The following is a 22176-nucleotide window of genomic DNA, read 5'->3' on the forward strand; positions in this document are numbered from 1 at the left end:
CAAATCACGGCTTTTAAACCGCTTAAACCAAAATGCGCACACATCATATGATACAACACCTTCACCGAGAAAGAAACAAATCGATTCGCATGCTTTCGCAGCATTTTTCCCTTGTTGGAATTCGTAAAGAATGCAGTGTCGGATATACACCATATCTGTTGCCATGTTCGACTCTACTGAATGGAATACTTTTGAAGGTTATGTTGGGCCTTTCGTTAAACTATCTTTTGTTTTAACTAGCTATATGTCAACACTATATGACCGCAAAAGAGCGAGAAAATCTGACTGTAAACTTGATTTTATAACTGCTTAAGGTAATTTGGATTATTCATTTGTACACCTAATATTTGTACGTAAGGACACCGTTCCGCCGTTCTATCCCTAAATCTAACAGTCTTTGTTCGCTTTTATTAATGATGTAAGAAGCGATGTCCGATGTTAAATAAATTATTGAACAATCGATCGACGGCATTCTATCATTATTTCAACAGTCTTTACGAGTTCTTCTCGCCCCTCCCACGCGCTGTAAATACGAATGAAAAATCGCGTCCCTTCGGTTGTGGGAGCGTTTCCACTGGTCGTTGGACCGCGAGCAGATTTATTCGGGTAAGCAAAATCATCGAATCGCCGAAGGGGAATAAGGCGGACGCGTCTCGACGAGATTCGCGCGATCGATCGATCGATGGACGCATCGAACGGACGCGGGGGGAGGGCCCCTTGGACCTTTCGATGGCACGACTGCTCGTCGACGAGATCGCAGCGCGTCCAAGTACTCTTACCTGCACTCGAGGAGCGCGCTCTTGCCTCTGAGGGTGTACGGCGGTACGTTTATGCGAATCAGCTTCAGACCGGCAACTGCAACAGACCGAAGAAACAAATTTTGTCAGAGATCCGTGTAAGCTGCTTTCCTCCCGTGGAGTCGTAAGAAAGGGCACGCGACGTCGGACGGTCGCTCTTGTTCCCGGATCCGGCGAACGCTTGACCCACTGGGACCGACACAATGGAGGCATTAAAACAACGGCACACGGCCCTCAGGATATTTCGACGATAAAATCTCGTGACGACCTTCGAGAAAGAAAAGCACGGAAAAGTTGTGATTCGATCGGGCGACCCGAGAGCGGAGGCGAAGGGCGCGAGAGTCGATGGATCGTACTAGATGCTCAAACAATGGCTCCGCAAACTCCATTGTGCCGTCCTTTGTAACCGTTTTCCTTTTCTTCTTGCTTTTTTTCACCCCACACCCCTCCCTAGCCCCCGCGACCACCCTTCTAGGTCAACGCCGCGCGCCGCTAACCATGAAAAACGTGGCGAGATGCAATTATCCGATTTGACCGCCAGCCGGGCGCTTCGTTCTCTTTTTCGCCCGATGAATCGTCGATTCCGCGTGATCCAGAGAGAGAGAGAAAAACGATAAACGGTTTTCAATCGATTCGAGGGAACGGTTGCGGGACTCGCGAAAGCGAAACATCGACTGGCACGCCGAGTAAACGAGTCGCGCGGCTCAAAGTGGTTCGCGTTTAATTAAGCCGGCGCAATATTTTACGACACCGTTGGCGACGACGACGAAGGTACGCGTGGACATTCCAACGAGGGTCGATCTTTCTCGCGCTCGTAAAATATATACCATCCGTAATGCACCATTACGCCAGACCGTGCGGAAAGTGGCAGCCGAGTTTGGTTGAATTATTCCCTCGGACGGGGACAATTTTTCCTACACGCTTCGGCGTGATTTCTGTACGACTGACTTGCTAGGAAATTACCTAAGGCAAAGCTGCGCTTATTCGACGCGAAAGGTGCAACGAATTTTTTTTTAGGAATAATGAGCGATATCGTGTTTGAACCAAACGTTCGTCCTTTCCATTTTGGTTTTTACAGTCGCTGAGAGGGTATTTCAATGGGCAGTTTCATTTTTTTACGGAAAAAAAGTTCAAGTTTCTTAATTCCGATATTTCGTGTACATGTTTATGTTTCATGAATGTTACAGGCGTTAAGAGGGTATTCTTATCTAGAGTGTTATTTTTCTACGAAAAAGAGTATAAATTGTGAGGATGTCAGGGATGGTCAAAGGCGTGTGGTCAGATTCTAATATTCGGACACTTATGTGTAACTATATAAATTATATTATTTAATATTACTATAACTGTGGTGGTGGTGGTGTGTGTGTGTGTGTGTGTGTGTGTGAATCATGAGTGGTATGAGTGAGTAACGAATGCTTGGAATCGAATGATTGTTCGTGAAAGCGGTGTCGATATCGATGGCGACAATGTTGCGTGTGGCGTCGTTCGTTTGGAAGTCGCGCGTGTCTGGCCTTGAAAAAAGGCAGAGTCGAGCGAGTCGTCGAAGAGTCGACACAAGAGTTGAGACGTAGCGTGTAATTACTATTTTCGTTTTGTTATATGTTTAAATAAATTTAACGTTCTTTATCTACATTTTAATTTTATTTCCTACAAATTGGGGGCTCGTCCGGGATTAGAATTTAAACCGAGTCATAGCAAAACGCCTAGTGTGAACATTCCGAAATTGTGCAACTAGAGAGTTGTTAGTAAAGTATTTTGAGAACAGAGTTTACTTAAAGGGCTGAGGTGTAAGTGTAGAGTGAAGACTGCGAGGACTAGTGTTGAAAGTGGCAATTTATAGTTGTGGTGGTCAATAAAATGGCTTCAGTAAGGAGGAATCCAAGTGATTTCTGCATCGCAGAATTGAAAGAAAAATTACGAGAAAAGGGACTTTCAACTTCTGGTTTGAAGGCGAAACTGATTCAGCGTCTGCATGAGGCCGATCTGACCGGCGAATGGTTAACAATGTGTACAGACGGCGCGGTTGAAGAAATTGCGAGTGAGAATGGTTCAGGTTGCGCGAGTGATATGGTACAGATGCGACGAGAAATTGAACTTTCGCAACGGGAAAAACAGTTGGTAGAGCGAGAGCTTGAATTAGCTCGTCAGCAAATTGGTTTACTTCGAGAAATGCAAAGGCTTAATCTCGATAGAGGTGAGGCAGGAGAATCTGCAAGCGTACCGACGGGGCAAAGACGACCGCCACCGGTAAATATTTCTGCCATTGCGGATTTATTAAGTCATTTCGATGGGAGCAGCAGTACACTGAAAATGACATATCAGCTGACGGATGATATGACCAAATTGTTAATGGGATCGCGACTGAAGGGTAATGCACTGGAGTGGTTACACTCGAAGCCTGAACATATTGCGATGTCGGTAGAAGAACTACTGAGGAATTTGCAAGACATGTTTTACCATCCTGGGAGCGTTCTGGAAATGAGACGACGTTTTGAGGCACGTGTTTGGAGGAAAGAAGAAACGTTTAGTGAATACGTGCATCAAAAAGTTATATTAGGAAACCGCGTGCCAATCAGTGACACGGAAATTATAGAGTATATCGTAGAGGAATACCTGATCGTGGATTAAGAGATCTGGCACGAGTGCAGAAGATTGCTACTAAGGGGGAACTGCTAGCAGCATTCAACAGGATTTCTTTGCAAGGAAGATCGTTGCCGTTCAACCCAGCGACCAAGCCAAAAGAAAATAAGTGGTTACCGATGAAAACAGTGAAACAAGACGCTAAAGAAGTGCCGAATAACCAGTTACGATGTTTTAATTGCGGTGAGAGGAACCATCGAGGTGTAGACTGCCCCGTTAAAAGCAAAGGTCCGAGATGTTTCGCCTGCCGAGACTTTGGGCACAGAGCCGTAGATTGTACGAAGGGGCAGAATAAGCAGGTAAATGAATATACGGCAGTGGCCGTTCGGGACAATAAGATATACAAGCCGGTAATATTATTAGGTAAGCAGGTAGTAGCGTTTATGGATATGGGCAGCGATTTGCACTTATTGAAGGCCGAGCAATATATCAGGTTAGGATGTCCAATTTTACACGGTACAGAAATATCTTGTAAAGGATTTGGTTTAAGTAAAGTCACTACTTTAGGCAGTTTTTACGCGGACGTACAAATTGATAAAAATATTTTCCGATTTTTAATTCATGTGGTACCGGATGAATATTTAAGACACAATTTTTTGATTGGCTCAGAGTTATTGCAAGAGGCTAAATTAATGTTAGACGGCAAAAGTGTTGAGGTTTCGAAACGCGATAATAAAGTAACAAATTCTTATGATGTACCGGAAATATTTTGCATAAATACTTTCGATGAGTCCGAGAACAACATAACTGATTCTGTAATAGATTTGCAACATATTAAAAATGATACCGTTAAACAAGGGATAGAATATATAATAAATAGTTATGAGCCTAAAACCATTAAAGAGTCTAACATTAAAATGGAAATTGTATTGAAAGATGATATACCTATATCAACCTCCACGTAGATTAGCGCCAGTGCAAAGAGAAATAGTTAACAAGCAGATAGATGAATGGATGCAACAAGGAATAGTGCGGGAAAGTACGTCGGAATACGCTAGTCCGATTGTACTTGTAAAAAAGAAAGATAATGGAATGCGTTTGTGTATAGATTATAGATTGCTTAATAAGAAAGTATGTAAAGATCGTTATCCGCTTCCATTGATAGAGGATCAGCTGGATCGATTACAGGGCGCGACGATATTTAGTACCCTTGACTTAAAGGATGGTTTTTTCCACGTCCCGATTGAGGAAAATAGTTGTAAATACACTGCATTTATAGTACCTGATAGGCATTTTGAATTTTTAAGAACCCCATTTGGCCTCTGTAATTCTCCAGCTATCTTTCAGAAATATATCAATAGCATATTTCGTAACCCGATACAGACAGGTGTTGTTTTGACGTATATAGACGATTTAATTATTCCTGCGAGTGACGAAAATGAAGCCGTATCGAGATTGAGTGAGATATTGTGTATTGCAAGTGATTATGGATTGCGAGTAAATTGGAAGAAATGTCGTTTTCTTCAACGTAGCATAGAATATCTAGGTCACATAATTGAGGATGGTCACGTACGTCCGTCGAAGCGTAAGACAATAGCTGTTATGAATTTTCCATTAGTAAAAAGTGTTAGAGACGTACAGAGCTTCTTAGGATTAACTGGGCATTTTCGAAAATTTATTCCACAATATTCAACCATAGCCCAACCTTTGTCGAACTTGTTGAGAAAAGACGTAAAATTTGAACTAAATGAAAACCACATGCTAGCGTTTCAACAGTTGAAAATTGCATTGAGCAAGGAGCCGGTTTTAAAATTATACCGCGTGGGTGCGGAAACAGAGCTCCATACGGATGCGTCGAGTGTCGGGCTCGGTGCCATCCTGTTACAGAAGGACGATGTCGATCAACGTTACCATCCAACATATTATGCGAGTTGGAAAACATCAGAGGCAGAATCGCGATACATTAGTTATGAATTAGAGATATTAGCTATAGTTAAAGCGTTACATAAGTTTAGAGTTTATCTTTTAGGGATACCATTTAGAATTGTAACCGATTGTCGTGCGTTTACTCTTACTATGAAAAAAAGAGACTTATGTGTTCGAGTTGCAAGATGGGCATTATTGTTAGAGGATTTCAATTATACTATTGAACATCGCTCAGGAAGTAATATGCGACATGTCGATGCGTTAAGTCGAAAGCCTGTTCCGGTGTGCATGCTTGTTAATGAGTGCGAGACTAGTGTGCTTGTGAGATTGCGAAAAGCGCAATGTGCGGACAAAGAATTATCTGAAATAATGGATTCTGTGAACGGTGCACAAAATAATGGTGGCGACTACGTAATAAGAAACGGACTTTTGTTTAAGGTGATTGACGATGATGTTCGCATAGTGGTGCCGCGCGCTATGCAAAATCAAATAATAAGACAGTTACATGAGAACGGACACTTCTCTAGTGGTAAAACCGAGACCCTTGTTAGAAAAGACTATTGGTTCAAAGGTCTAAGACCTAAGGTGGAAAAAGTGATTCAGAATTGCATTGCGTGTATTTTAGCTGAACGGAAGTCTGGAAAACGAGACGGACTATTATATCCTATCGACAAAGGAGACGTTCCGTTAGATGTGTACCACGTTGACCACCTAGGACCTCTCCCCTCAACTCGGAAGAATTATAAACACATATTCGTAGTAATAGATGGATTTTCTAAATTTGTGTGGCTTTATATTACAAAATCTACTGGCACTGGAAAGGTCGTCAACCATTTAAAAAAACAAGCGACAATTTTTGGCAATCCCCGGAAGATTATTTCGGACCGTGGAACTGCATTTACTTCGGCAGAGTTTCAGGAGTACTGCAGAGAAGAAAACATTGAAGCTGGCCTTATCTAGACGGGTATGCCAAGAGCGAATGGCCAGGTAGAAAGAGTGAACAGGACGATCATTCCTGTCTTAACTAAATTGGTCGCACCGAAACCTGATGAGTGGCACAGGTACCTAGACATATGCCAAAACTACCTGAATGCAACTCCTCACCGCAGTATCGGCACTACACCTTTTAAGCTCCTATTCGGGACTGATATGAGGTTGAAGAACAATCCCGAGGTCCGAGAAATAATAAGCAACGAGTGGAACGAACTATTTCTAGAAAATCGAGACGAATTGAAACGGCAAGCAAAAAGCAACATTTTGAAAATCCAACAGGAAAATCGGCGTAATTTTAACCGGAATCGTAAAGAGGCTCATCGGTATCAAGAGGGAGACTTGGTCGCTATTAAAAGGACGCAATCAGGACCAGGTCTAAAGTTCGCGCATAAATACTTAGGCCCGTATCAAATTACCCGTGTACTGCGCAATGATCGGTATTTGGTCGAGAAAGTAGGTGAGCACGAGGGACCACGACAAACGTCGACAACTGCAGAGTACATGAAACCCTGGATTGAGGACTTAGAAGATGCATTGGCGTGAGAACACATCTGATATCTGAGGGCAGATATCTCTGCAGGATGGCCGAATATGGTGTGTGTGTGTGTGAATCATGAGTGGTATGAGTGAGTAACGAATGCTTGGAATCGAATGATTGTTCGTGAAAGCGGTGTCGATATCGATGGCGACAATGTTGCGTGTGGCGTCGTTCGTTTGGAAGTCGCGCGTGTCTGGCCCTGAAAAAAGGCAGAGTCGAGCGAGTCGTCGAAGAGTTGACACGAGAGTTGAGACGTAGCGTGTAATTACTATTTTCGTTTTGTTATATGTTTAAATAAATTTAACGTTTTTTATCTACATTTTAATTTTATTTCCTACATAACTATTTAACATAAAAGAACATAAAACGTGAGCGTAAAAACCATAAGTGACTACTCTCGATCAGAGTTCGATGCAGAGTGACTTTTCGCTGTCGAAGTCAAACCCTCTCAATTCCTATCTACATATTTTAAACAAATGATTTTTATGAAAAAGAAGTTCCTTAATTTCGACATTTTGCATACGTATTTATTTATGTTTCACGAATGTGTATAATTTTTTTCTAGCGAAAATAATCAAAACTGAATTATATGTCATTGAATAAGGTTCCTTCTACTACGCAGAGATCTTAAATTAGATAGATCAAATCAGACATCGAGTGTAATCGTCGAAAATCTAGAAGCCGGGATTTATGTAGTGATTTATCCTTTTATCCCCGCACTGAAAAGCTCGCGATCGGGAACTTATGATCTCTGCAGAGTTCGTTGGTCAGCGTTGATTTATGCCACGGTCACTTTGATGAAAAAGAGTGACGAAGATTGATATTCATAGTACACGTTACAGAACACGATGCATACGCAACTTTAATTACTTATATCCCTGCAATTATCGAGCTATGGCACCTAATATTTTGCGCCCAGCAGTCGAGACGTGTAATCTACCATCGTGCATAAGTAGATTAAAATCGAAGGCGGACAAGTTAGGTATTTCCCTTGTCAAACTCGACGAATACGAACCGTTCTGCGCCTAATCGATCACTCTTGTACCTCGATGTCAAGGATTTTTATGACCTTAAAACATATTCCACGTATAAAATTACAGGACGACGTTGAGTTATTATTTCTCTGTTTTTTAAATGTCTCCGAATTAAATAAATTTCAATTTTTATTGCTTAACTTTTCAATGAAAACTAAAAGAAAAAATTATTCCGGAGTAACTTGTATGATCTTAAAACATATTCCACGTATAAAATTACAGGACAACGTTGAGTCATCATTTCTCTGTTTTTTAAGTGTCCCTGAATTAAATAAATTTCAATTTTTAACTTTAATGAAAAGTAAAACAAAAAACAGTTCCGGAGTGAATAATAATGATTCTTAAAACGAAACCAGCAGATATTTGTACTCAGCGACGTGAGACGTAGAGATAAAAATGTTCGACTTACGAATCACGTCTGAGAGTTCATTTTAAGAATCATTGCTGTATCGCGGCCCTCCGTGGACGGAATTCCAGCGTGACTTTTCGCGTACGTGGTCGACTTCTAAGTCACCCTTCCAGAAAGAACCGTTTTCTCCGCGGTTAATCTCTCCCAGGGCTGTACCGCTTAATCCGCCACTCACGAACCACGATGCATTGTCCTTCTAATTACCAGGGCCACGGATCTTAATGGACTTGGGAATGCCGTCCGAGTCGGTGTCGCGCTCAAATTACGCAAACGTGCGGTGACTTTTTAATCGAAACCCGGCCGCGTCGCGCGCGTTATCGCATTTTTAATACGAACGACAAATTATCGCGATTCGAGGTTGCACAGGGACACAGTCGTTTCGCGCCGGTTCCAAAGGTGCCATCGATCGTGTCCGGTTGGGACGCGACCAGGTGTGTATCGATTTCCATCTCACCCTATGCTTTATGGAGGAACCGAATTTGGCGAATAAATGTCGACTTTAATTCGCGACGACTTCGTCTTTCCAACTTCTTGTGCAAACACGTGCAAACTGATGCACGGCGACTGGGAAGACGGAGAGAAATAAATAATTGAACGGAATGTTTTCTGCTCTAGAATCAGCTGCTTCGCCATTGGTAAACGCGGGAAAAATTCTACTCTTTTATCGCGTCGGACGAACTCTCAGTTGTCCGAGATCCGTTTGAAACAGAACCTTTTTATAGTATCGCGATTTTTAGCATTCTATTGTCTTCGATATTTTTTTTAATTTTTAGACAACTATTTTTAAATTTTTATTCGCCTTCGATTTTCTACTATTCGCGACTTTAAACTTACCGACTACGTTTCTATAATCGAATACCCTAGTTGCGTCTATTGAAATCACCTCCTCGAACCTCTTTCCGTTTCGAACGTTGCGAACATCCTGTATTTCCATCGTAACCTTTCCATACCTCGATTTATTCCTTCTTTTGCGTCAATTCGCCTTATCCCCGGTTCTCCATAGAGTTAATTCGAGTTATTAAGTCTAAAGAAAGATCAAACTTTCTTCTTCTATTTGCGATCTAAATGTAAACTGCACTCGTTGGGAATCGGTGACACTCTGTTATTGCTCGCCTGGATTTCAAGTTCCCGGACAGAAGGTACATCAATAATTGAATATACCTAGTTGCCTTACTTTTTAATCTGTTTATCTACGATATTTCGTATTATAACAGAGATTTCGACTATATTTCGACAATTCGAAAGCGTTCGTGTCACGCTGAAAATGTCATCGATCAATTGGGCGTCCAGTTAAATCATGCAACAAGGGTATTTACGTAACCAGGTAGCGGAGCGAACGAATTACCAAAATATTTTGACGTTTGAAGAAAGAACAAATTCGATTCCATTGACGTATTTTTCGTAACATGATAATGATATCTTACTGTTTTGTAAGGATATAATTTTTCTTTATTTTGGCATTGATCCCACAATTTCCGATCACATTAAAGAAGTTATTGCTATCGTCTACGTAGAACTTTAGATATTATTCAGAAAACGACCAGATATTTTAGGAACACTGCGACATTCAAACTACTTTCCTGTTCGTTAATTAGACCGACCATAGAGTTTGAGACTTTAATCTCCTTTTTATAGATACGAATGTAAGGCCGTCGAGAAAGTTCTGCGCAAATTTCTATGCACGATAGCTTTTCATTTTAACTTTCCTACCATATTCTCTAGTTACGATCACCAACGAATAGTGACAATTCACTACTGTCGACTTATTCTCGATTTTGTTAGTTCTTGTACAAATGTTTTAATTGGTTTCTCTTATTTCGCCTAGATCCTTCAGAAGGCGCGTGAAACTTTTTCTTCTTAACTTTACGGTTTCAAAATGAGGCATATGTTTATAAAAGAACACATGGTAAACATATTATCAAAGATATTCATAATTCTTTGATTCAGTCAAGTTTCTCATTACTTCTAAAATGAATATTTGAAATCCATATTTCGCTCGTCTTAACTGAAATTAATGTAACATTCATTTCTGCGTCTGGCTTAATTGGTCGATCATCGCTAATTTTACAATCTTCTGAAAATGGTTATTGTTTTCATTACTCCCCCTTTACTCAAGTCTTAATAATTTCAATTCATTGGTTTAAATTTCAGCTCTATCGTACACAGTAAGTTACCAAATCCCTTTTATGTTTGTATAACGCATTTTCATCAATTTTTATTCTCGTTGTTTGCAAAGAAAAGGTCGAATTACAATCAGCAATACTTTTTATTAGGTTAGCGATTCAAATCAAATTTGCAAAAAATTAAAAACCAAAAAGTGTACATACACGTTCCACTTGTGTTTCGACAATCGATCGTTTGGATAGTCGAAGTTCGATTAATCGGGATTCCGATAATCGACGTTCTACTGCATTACCCGAAAATTTCCACTGCTCCAACAATTGTATCTTCCTATTAGTTCAATTACTAGGAATTGAGTACATATGTTTGTAGTCCGCCTAATTCTTCTGTACTTCGTTTTTTACAGCATCTATTTTCCAATTATTAATACAATCAGGTTCAAACTCGCCCAGAAATTCAGTCTAGTGGCGAGTAATTTGATAACTTACTGTCCACGGACATCGAAATTTCATCGAATAATTTAGTAAAACGATTTAGTCGAGTAGATTCACTGGGTTGGATTTTTCTGGCCGAGTAGGCTTTCAACGCCACTAGTAGCTAAACCTAACTAAACCTATCCCGGAGTTCTTTAGTCAAGTTCATTAGTATTCAAGGTATCGCCGTGTTGAAGTCTCAACTTGGTTCAATAAGAAATTAAAAGAATTTTCCGACATTCGGAGCGTGTTCAAGTACTGTGACGATCTTTTCATTCTAGCTCTTTCAGGAGAACGCTTGAAACTCCCAGCGAATTTCTACTACTTATCCATTTCTTAACCTATACACGTCTCTGTTCATTTCTTCTTCAATTTCCCGCGTTAAAATATCTGAATAATAGCCTTTATAATACTGTTTACGCTGCACGACGAAATTGTTTGTATCGACTGTATTAATCCGGACACTTTTCTACTGTCGTCTGCCAATTAAAAATAATAAAATGTTACTAGAATATTATAAATACTATTAATTGATGATGACACGTAACATATCCATCAAAGGTTTTTAATAAAAATGCGAGATTGCTCATAATTCTACGATTTTACAATGGTATTAAATTAATAATTTCCATTAGTGGTTCACAATTATTATCCAGGATTGACCTACTTTAAGAAGTGATAATCTTAGAAGTGTATGTTGTGCTCCTTCAAAGTGTATTATATATTTCGAAACATTTATACTAATAATAATTTAGTTTACTATTATTATAAGATAGTACTCTTCGAGCCTCTATAAGTGCAAATTTTGTTCAAGCGACGGGATCGTAAATCCGCCCAATCTTCTTTGAAGCATGGTTGCTCTTAAATAAGCTTTTAATTATTTAATTAACAAGGATCGAGTTAGTGTTTTGTTTATCACGTAATATTTGGCCCGCAAGGGAGTAGTTATTTGGTTGTAGAGGACAAAACTGTACCCCAACTTTAATATTTATTGACTAATCTCGATGGATCGTTGGTCACGATCCTGTTTAGGCGACAGTGTTGCATAATAAAACGAGAAAGAGACAAGAAAATATACATACTGGATATACAAATATCTTTTTTAAAATATTGTGTTGAGAATCCATTTCCACGAATGAAAAGTGCAACAAAAAAAAAAGTAGAAGGCTACAACAGCTTCTCAGTGAACCACGAAAATTTTACACAAATAAAAATTTGGTATACCAAGTGCACAAGTTATTAATATCGAGCAAATGAAGAAATCGTTTTGGGATATCCAGTTATACTGTTGGAGAAACGTTTTCCACCATTTGCATTGCCTTGGTTAAACGTTCGTATGTTCAGAATTTAATAATGTATGCAGGCAATAACATTTATTTACATTTCGACCGTTTACTTTGCGTATCTTTCAAAAAAACGATAATTAATTAAAACTAATTGATACAAAAAATATACAAGTATTGTCGCTTTGCCCTGAATGGGGTCTTGGGATTCCTGTACCCTACGCGGCGGCGGGGCATACTCCCAACAAAAAATATACAGTAGAAAAAAAAACGTGATCCGATAACTAAATCACAATGGAATAATGATGGCGAGGATAGTACTGCTCGCCACCAAAGGGGTCGTACTCTCACAAGCGCTCGATCGACCCCTCAGTTGCCATACACGGTGTTCGACCACCCTTGGGAAAAATTTTAATGGGGTATTCTAGAGGCCAAAATAAGACGAAAATCAAGAATACCAATTTGTTGATGGAGGCTTCGTTAAAAAGTTATTAACGTTTAAATTTCCACCCGTGCTGAATTTTTTTCTCGAAAATGCGCAGGATTTCGGGGGTATGTTTATTCACCAAAAATGATTGTAATTGACTCCCACAACCGAAAATAATTTTTCCAGAACGATTTATATTTTTGAATTTAATTGTTAATAACTTTTTAACGAAACCTTCATCAACAAATTGGTATTCTTGGGTTTCGTCTTATTTTGGCCTCTAGAATCCCCCATTAACATTTTTTCCAGGGGTGGCCGAACACGCTGTATATGTATACATTCCTCGAACGACTTCTCAATATCCCAATCGTCTAAGGCAGGGCCTGCTAGAAAGCTTTACTAATGAGTCCACTAGCAGGCCCGGACGAAACCCCGCCTTTCCTTTTCCGTCCCCCTGCGATTCTCACGAGTTCCACACCGCAGCGACGCAGCGCCACAGTACGGTGGTTAAAAATGAAAGCGGAGCAAATTAATTTAACAGAAGCTTGTATCAGATATTACTATATTCTCTGTACCCACATTTGATTTGAACAGTAAATAATCGACGTACAGCAATTAATTCGTGATAGTTTTTTGATAAAACAGTATAATATTTATTTGTTGATTTTGGAGTATTCCATTCCATAATTAAAATTTTCAATTTCATTTAATAAGTAACCGATGCACTGTTTATATTTTATTTTAAAATGTTTATCTACTTAAGAATTTTGCTTGTTTCTGCACTATAATGCATCTTCTGAAAAAATCGACCCACTTAATACTCTTAAAACTTGGAGTTTCGAGAATAATTGAAAATTTTGTGAACCATAAAATTCGAAAAACTTCAACCTCTCGAAAATTCGAAAAACTATCTTCGACAACCCTTCGTACGACTTAATTAGACAAAAATTGTTTAAGTACATACTACATCATTCCTTTGTAATACATTTATAGTTGTGGTCGTAAAAAAGCATAGAATTCAGTTTACGAATATTTCGAAAATATGAAAATGTAGTTATAGTTACAGAATTCATTAATCATTTATTTTCAAAAATTTCGAGCCTTTCGTAGCCAGTATAATTAATTGCAGAGATCATCGTATTGAACAGCTGCGATTCGATTTTCGATGATTTCGGGTCACCGTTGAATTTGTTAGCGAAACATGAAAAGGCAGAAAGCAGACGGAAATGTGACTGAATGTAAATAAAAGAATCCTTTGCACGGAAACGTTGAATCTCCAATGAATACATTTTACAAAGGCTCGAGTACGAGCAATTTGTCGTAACCGTGAAAAAGAGTATACACGAATTTCATGCTTTGTTCGCCGCTAAAAAAATATTTTCCAGCGACGTTAATAATTGTCGAGATCCCAGCGTTCCTGCAAGTACTTTAAAGAACGAATACACGACCGTTTTATCGACGATGAAAGTCATGCATCTTAACGTCGGACTCGGTTACCATCATATTCGTGAAAAGAAAATTATAAATACCAATTGAATGTCGCGAGAGCAAAGGAAACGATAAAAATGGCCGACGAGCGCGGCGAAAAGATAGAAACGAAGTTGGGAAATAAGCCTTACTTTATGAATCAGGGATAGCCGATTAGGGACGAGTAGAAAAGACTGTTTCATCAAAGAAAAATCCAATAACTTTTCTCTCGCGTGTTTCTCGAAACACCATCCTTTAAGCAGGCTGCCAGAGAATTTTATAAACTATGATCCGATTTAGTTAAAATTCTCTCATAATATTTTTGGATCGATTAATATCTAAAATTATTATTATTATTTATTTGTTTATTAATTTTAGATTAAATTTATTTAATATAGGATGAAACTATGTTGAAATTGTGTTATAGCGACGTTTACGAAATAGAAACTTCCTAAGTTTTCAGATTCAGATCAGCCAGTTTTGAGTTATAGTAGCGGTCAGGTATGCAAACATAGTCGGAGAAGCTACGGTAAACGGACTGATGCGACGTCAATATTTGCGAGCACAAATTTTATAAAACACACTTCGAAATGCATATATTCATTTACACAAATCTAATCTTTCCAGCGAATGTGAACGTTCCCAAAGATTGGCTTTTCGAGAAGCTTGGGTAGTCACGTTTTTAAAACAAACCCGTGACCAGTCCTGACTAATTTTATTTCAAAAAATGTTACCTTATATTTCACAGAATTGCAAAGAGTTCCATCGCAGCTTTTCATAAAACACCCGAACAATTTTTTAATAATTTAGGACTGTTCAGGGTCGGTACAGTGGACGGATTTATGATATGGACGTGACTTCTCCGCTATTTTTGAGGATTAGGCCTTCAAGACATTTTTACTTGACAAATTAGGATACGGTCATTAAGGAACCTCCAAACTCCACATGGGACTTGGAATCCTTGGAGCTCTTCCTTGCCTCAATAGCGTTTGATGTATCGTAAACCCGCGGTAGCACACAGTTGCAGACCACCGGGGTCTTCGGGGCTTTGGCTTTCCCCAAATTGTTTATTTAAAAAGGGGCAACGTACTCGCTCACCCTTACATGGTGTACCTGGACACTGGACAGGGACTGTTGCAAAAGGCAAGAACGCCCTGCCAAGGTGACGACTTGGAGGATTGGCTTTACCAATCCTCCTACCGGTTAGGTCACCTTAGTAGGGAGAGCCGAGATTAGGTTAAGGGTAGTATTAGGTTTTAGGATCAGATTAATTTTGACAGAGTTACGCCTTCACATTTAGTCTCCGCAAGAATTCATTCCTGCGTAACAGAAGCATCATCTTCTGTGGGTAAAGGACAAGGTTATCGGGTTTTTTCCGAAACACAAATTTGGGTGGTCTTTCGAGCACAACGTCAAGGGTATAAGGTTAAGGAGCACAGAGTGGCTGTGCAATAAGCATCGACCACGAGCAACATTTGAAACAGCACGAATATCTGTTCGTGGCCGAAACGACGCCTTCACATTTAGTCTCCGCAAGAATTCATTCTTGCATAACAGAGGCATCGTCTTCTGTGGGTAAAGGTCAAGGGTACACGGTTAAGGAGCACGGAGTGGCTGTGCCACAAGCAACGACCACGAGCAACAGTTGTAAAAACATTTCGAATATTTGTTCGTGGCCGAAACAAGGACGTCGCGAGTTAATGAAATTACCGTGGCTATCCGTGGAGCAGAATTGCAAAATAATAACCATTGAATATTTGCCGAGCGTTTGAAAAATGTATACGGCGATATGAACTTTCCGTCGCCATACACGCTATTTAACGAGAATTTCGCATTAGGTGAATTTTACGTTCGTATTTAATGCACTTGTATGTTACAAGATTGCCCCGTTGAATCGCAGAGAGTAATTTAACAGCTCAAGGTAGATTCAAAAATGCTAAAGAGAATTTCTGGATTAGCAGCGAAATTCAGAAACGAATTTCGCACCTCTGGGATTAAGCAAAATTGTGTTTCATCGGATTTTCCACTTCCTGTTTGCTTGAATCTGCTTTCTGTCCTTCGTACGCTATCATAAACTCGAAACCGCCTCCATATTGGGGACAGAGATGGTCAAACCTAATTTGTATATTCTTAAATATATTTAATTATAGCTTGAATAAGTACAGAATAACTTGCAATCGATTATATAACCTTCATTATTATTTACAATAGTTTCTCATTTTAAATATTATATAATTTATAGAAGCATATTTATGCTCGCGAACGAATTTATTTTTATTACAACCTAATAGAAAGGAATGCTTGAGGCAGAAATTATTTGATTTCCTAGGATAGTATCGAAAAACTGTAGGGCAGCTTTTAGTTTTGCAATCACATATTTACTATCTTTTTGAACTGTTTCATTTTAAGGAATCCAATATCGTTAAAACCTTTGTATCGTATGATTTAATTTCGTTTTGTTACTAAAAACTGACTAAAAAACGCTTTGAACAGCGCAGTGCTCTCGTACAGAGCGTCTGCGTGCGAAGTCGCAATATGGCGTCCGGGCAAAATCGCGCGGGAAAATGATCAGATACGATTCCTTAACGACGTTTCGCCATTTCCTTCTTTTATTCATGATATTTCGGCCCGGTACGGGGGAATGTTAAAATTTGATTGGTTGGAAATTCGGTACACGCGCATTAACGAACGATAACTCGGTTTTCGAATCGCGAGTCGCGTAAAATCGATAGCTTCGCGCAGAGAATCGACGATTCATCGTCGTCGTTTCGGGTTCGCGGTTGGGTTAGGTTCCGGAGGTACGACAATACCGTCACTTCCGGTGTACGTAACGGAATCGTCCATTGAATTAGAGAGCCCGCGGCGTCGTTATTCGAGATAAGCGAGTTCGAGTCCCGACTACTCAGCTTTTGGCGAAACGATCGTGACGCGGGTCACGAGTGCGGCCCTATCGGCCGACGCGACTCGCTTTCCCCACGCTCAGGAATTAATTGCACGCCGGTTCGACTTTGAATAGCCACTCATAGACGGTTCTCCAGCGAACCTCGCTGCCTTCTATGGGAAATGCGAGTTCCGCGAGTCGTCCTCTTCCCTTTCCTCTTGACCGTGCCTTTCGTCGCGGACGACGTTGTACGGTAAATCATCCTTCGGCGTTGAGCCACGAATTAACCGTGCACCTTGAAACGGTCGATTTCACTCCGCGAAAATGCTTGTGTCGGGAACACCGGGACCTCTCTTAATTCGAACGTATTCAAAGCCAATGTAAATTCACGGTTACGATCGTCGATACCGTTAAAACTTCGCTCGAGTACGCTCGATCCAGACGCGTCGTCTTCGATGGCGTTAAGAAAGCGAAGAGAAGTTTGTAGAGGATTTTTCGAAATAATGGAACTCGAAAGTCATACTCAATAATTGAAACTAGAGTTATTATTCGAAGAATTTCGAAGGATTTCTCAAAATAATGGAAGTCGAAAGTCGTATTTAATAATTGAAACTAGAGTTATTATTCCAAGAACCTTCAAAACGTACGATCACCCCACTCAATATGGCCGAGAAATTGGTACAGGATTTCTCAAAATAAGAAAAATCGAAAGTCGTATTCAATAATTGAAACCAGAGTTATTCTCTAGAAAGGTTTGATATTCGTTGGAAAAATATTATTATATTCTCAATCCACCCAGGAAGATCGAGAGTTAAAAATATTTTAATTTCGAATATAAATATCCTCGACACGTTGTATCAACAAAATTCTACGATATTATAAAATGTTCAAGCGTCGCAGAGTCCGTGAATAAGTTTTGTTTCGATAATTGAGAAAGTTTATTATTCGTTTCGTTTCATAAATTAAATGGGAGGTTTCCGCGAACTTTTCCGCGATCGTCCCGGAAACTTTTCCTTCTTCCGCTTCGACTTCATTATCAGGCTTTTCTGAACAATTCGTTTCTATCTTGACACTTTGGTTAACTTCTCGATGGTTAGTGAAAGTGGTTGCAATTTTGAGATCATCAGTTTGAGCGTACGCTTTTCCGTGTCATCGTTACCGAGTTTTCCGGAGATAATTTAACAGTTTCCAGTGGTTCTTGCGCTCCGGCTGACTTTTACTTCGCGCAGAATTCTTCGAAACCTTCGTCTCGATCACAATCTAGATCGGCAAACATCGCGTTCGGTCATAACTTTTGCTCTTTTAACAGAGTTAGAAACTTAACCGCATGAAATGCAGTTGCCAGTGAAAATACTGCATCTCCGGGATCGTGAAACTGAGTTGGAATTCTGTGGACTCGGCATTATAGTGCAAACAAATTTTTGTTGCGAAACTCAAGATATATTTTAATAATATTTCGTTCGTAACTGTAACTTTTGTTAGTTATATTTGTTTGAAGATTTGTTTGAATAACGCCGTTGGATAAAACGCTGTTTAAATCGTCGAAGGTGAATAATGGCGGGCTCGTGATATTTATTTGAACTGCCAATACCATTCTTTTTCGGTTCGTTTTAATTTGTAAGCGCATCGACGGTGATTCCTATCGTATTTGTGTCATGCACATAATTAATCGTAACAATGATCGAAGACAGAAAAAAAGTCCCTCGTTTAAAAGCATGACGGTTTGAAAGGACCCTTGACGCGATTCAGAATGTTTCCCGATCGTGCACGCATTGAAAGCGACGTTCATCAATTACACGAACGTGTACAAAAGATTCGCGGAGCAGAGGATCACTTTGATGAAGTTTAATCTGAGGTAGAAATTTTGACTGGAGAAGACGGACAACTTAGGAGAACGAGCATTATTCGAGGATATCTATTTTGAAACTACAATCCCCGGTCAATGCATTGTAATAGAATTCATACGATTACCAAATATATAATAGAAGCTTTGTATTCCTAGCAGTTCACTATGTATAGAATAATAGACTAGCATTGTTTGGAAGGCAGCTGACTAATTAGAATATTACTCGATAGTATTCACGTAATTCAGGATTACTTTCGCTGTATAAATTCATTGTTTTCGATGGAGAAAGAAAAATAATATGCAAGCCTCTAAATACGAATAAAATATATAAAGTTATGAGAGTTTCCTAAAATGGAACAAGTTAAGAACTCTTTTTCCAAATAAAAGAAAAATAGTTTCTATTTCCAATACTTCGTATATTCAAAATAGAAATTAAATTCGTTATTTAAGAAAATGTATTTTTTATACAGAATTATCTGATATTTGGTTCTGCTGACCAGATACAAGCCAAAATTCGTTACTGGTGGCAGTTTATTTTTCCCGAATTAATACAACGAGGCTTCTTCTTCGCGGTAAGCACATTCCAGGTCGAGGATCCTAATTAACCCTGGAGAGACGCATCGTTTTCGTCGGTCCCTTCTCGCCCCCTCGCTACTCGATTCAATTTGGCTGACCGTTCGATGGGAAATTAACGAGAGAGTCAGTGTTTTGGTAACTGTTTGCCTCCAAAACGTTTGAATATGGCTCGACGATACATTCGATGGTAACTCAATTCCACGGTAGTGAGTTTTCCAACGGCAACGTCAACAACGACAACATAATTCGTGGACTAGTTTTGGATATTCACACTGTTCTTCGTACTTATTTCTATGTTCGTTTTGTTGTGGTAAGTCAAAGAAATCACCTTCGCGATCTGCGCGATAAATTAACCCTTAACTTCTTGACCCTTTAATAGGACAATACGAATTTTCAATACGACACTGTTGGGATTTTGACTAGTCATATTTCTATTTTGAAACAACAAATTCCCGACAATGTTCACTATTAAAAATTTTTGCATTTACTGCTACCGTTTACCAGACATTTTTCCATATTTTGCAATAATAAACAAGTTTTCGACCTCTCATAAAAATTAAATGGAGAACGCAATGAAAATCTAGGTGGCTGAAATTCCTCCGAAAAGGTGGTGACGGATTCAAAATTCTTTGAAATATATATACGATTTTATAACCATTATTGCTAATTATTGTAAGAAAATAATGATTGTCTTGAAATATAATTTTCTCCTGTTAAATTTCGAAGTAAGATCGATCCGAACAATTTATTGCTAAACGAAAGACACTCTATGATAGCTAGGGGAGTCAATTGAAGGCGAATTGGAAAGACTGGGCCTCCAAAGGGGAAGTTTTGAACCATAGTTGAAGTTCTTTTATCCATTTTTCTGTTAGATGCAGGGAAAAGCACTCGGAACAGCCTGAGAATAGATTTAAATATATGCGGAAATTTCAATTACCGAATGTCAACCATGCAAATTGAGCTCTTGTCATCAGAACAGAGTAACGTGGGCGATAGCGTGCTTGCCTCTAGAACCGTTTTTGTATCTCTATCCAGGCTAGAATCTACCTACCTGTGGCTTTGTTTTTATTCTTCCATTTATCCCTTTGTTCGTTCTTTTTCATTAGAACACTAGTTCCATAAAATACTAGGAAATGTTTCAACTTTCTTTGTTGGCAAAAACTTGCGGATTATATTTAACAAGTACCTGCGCAGTAATTTATTTTCCACTCGTTGGAAACTCAGCCTAATTGCACTCTTATTTAAGATTTTTTAGAAAATTAAAAATTGATATAATCAAGAAACAGTTATAAAATGTATTTTATTCTCTTATTATGTTATATTTTAGTTTCTATAAACATGATGATTCGATTAAAATTTGTAGTTTCTTACGTTCTGAATAATCCAATAAATCACTCTGTTTCACATGTCAAATCACGATACTTATCTTCTTCATCATCATCAATATGGGATAAAGAACCTCGTTGAAAATTGTATCAGCCATATAAGAGACGCTTTCAACAGTTTCTGGACTGCAGCGAAGATGTTTTGGAATCGCGCCAAACGGTTGCGTTAAAACTTTCATTCGAATTCTGTATGCATACAGCTAAACATCTTTCTAATAGATCATTTTTGGCACGTGTTTGTAAATTGGCAACAGATGATCCTGGTCGCGTTTAAAAAAAGAACGCTCGAGTTCAAATTGGAGAGCTCGGATTTGTATACTCAACCCTAATAGCTTCTCGTTTCGAAATTTAACACATTCGCTACCAAGCCTGTATGTATTATATGAAGCTATTCCCATTGCCATTTATATTTTGAGTGGTATTGTTTACCAAAGTTCTGTTATTTCTTGGTAAAAGCACATATTAATGCTGCCCTACTATAGTACTATGAGAAAAACTCTTGGTTGGTATAAAAAAAATAGCTGTACACATAATGGAAATGGTTGTGCATAATGCATACAAATTTTATTGTCAGCAACCGAACGCAGGAAATATAACATCTCTTCAATTTAGAGAAGATGTTATACAATATTTGCTAAACGAAAGCTAAGATCCAATCATTCAATCGCAGCCATCTACGTCAATCATACCCCAGGAACACAATTCCCTTCATTATCATGATGCTATTCCTCCTAGACAAAAAAAAACCAACTTGCAAATGTAGAGTTTGTGCAACGAAAAACATTCGCAAGGAGACTCGATATTACTGTCCGATCTGTCCTGATTAACCTCCATTAGGCTTTGTTACAAATCCTATCATAAAAATAATTAATAATATGTGATTATGTTGCTATAAAATTTTGTTATAAATACACGATGAAGTTGATTTTTGCTTAATTTAAATTTGTAAAAGATCATTCTCTTTAAATAATAATTGATGTATCATTTTTGTACTAAATTTTATTTGTAGTATTTTTTTCAAGTTTTTTACATTTATGTATATATTTATGTTTATGGGCACAAAAAATTTGCTTATTCAAAAGCCTGTATGTTATAAGATATTGAAAGTAGGACGAGTATACTCGTCTTAGCAACGCATAACACCCTGCCAAAGACGAGTATACTCGTCTTTGGCAGCGAATGGGTTAAGGTGAACAAATTTACACGCTAAAGTACTTTGAATTTTTCAAATGGCACAAAAAAAAACTTTCACAGATATCAGGTTTATTTTAGAACAAAAGACAGAGAAGTATTTACTCGAGACATGCCTCAAATTTCAAGTTTATCGATCTTTCGTATCAGTGAGATTGAAATATTGTAGGAATTCAGGAAAAATGAAAAAAAATAAAATTTCCTTTGATATGAGTAGTCTAAGTAGTTTGTGACTCACTAAATGGATTG

At 38.8% G+C, this 22176-nt stretch overlaps 1 protein-coding gene across 1 annotated transcript in view; it reads right to left on the bottom strand.

Annotated features, from left to right (window-relative positions):
* The window catches only part of LOC122402083 (basal cell adhesion molecule-like), a 121153-nt gene that overhangs the window by 60380 nt on the left and 38597 nt on the right, over positions 1-22176 (bottom strand). The window contains exon 3 of the mRNA XM_043404604.1: positions 780-855. Within this exon, the coding sequence (XP_043260539.1) occupies positions 780-855 (76 nt within the window). The remainder of the gene's footprint in view (positions 1-779; positions 856-22176) is intronic.

Source organism: Colletes gigas, unplaced genomic scaffold (assembly GCF_013123115.1).
Source record: "Colletes gigas isolate AHSC1104 unplaced genomic scaffold, ASM1312311v1 Colletes_gigas_Sc00033, whole genome shotgun sequence".
Classification (NCBI taxonomy): Eukaryota; Metazoa; Arthropoda; class Insecta; order Hymenoptera; family Colletidae; genus Colletes; species Colletes gigas.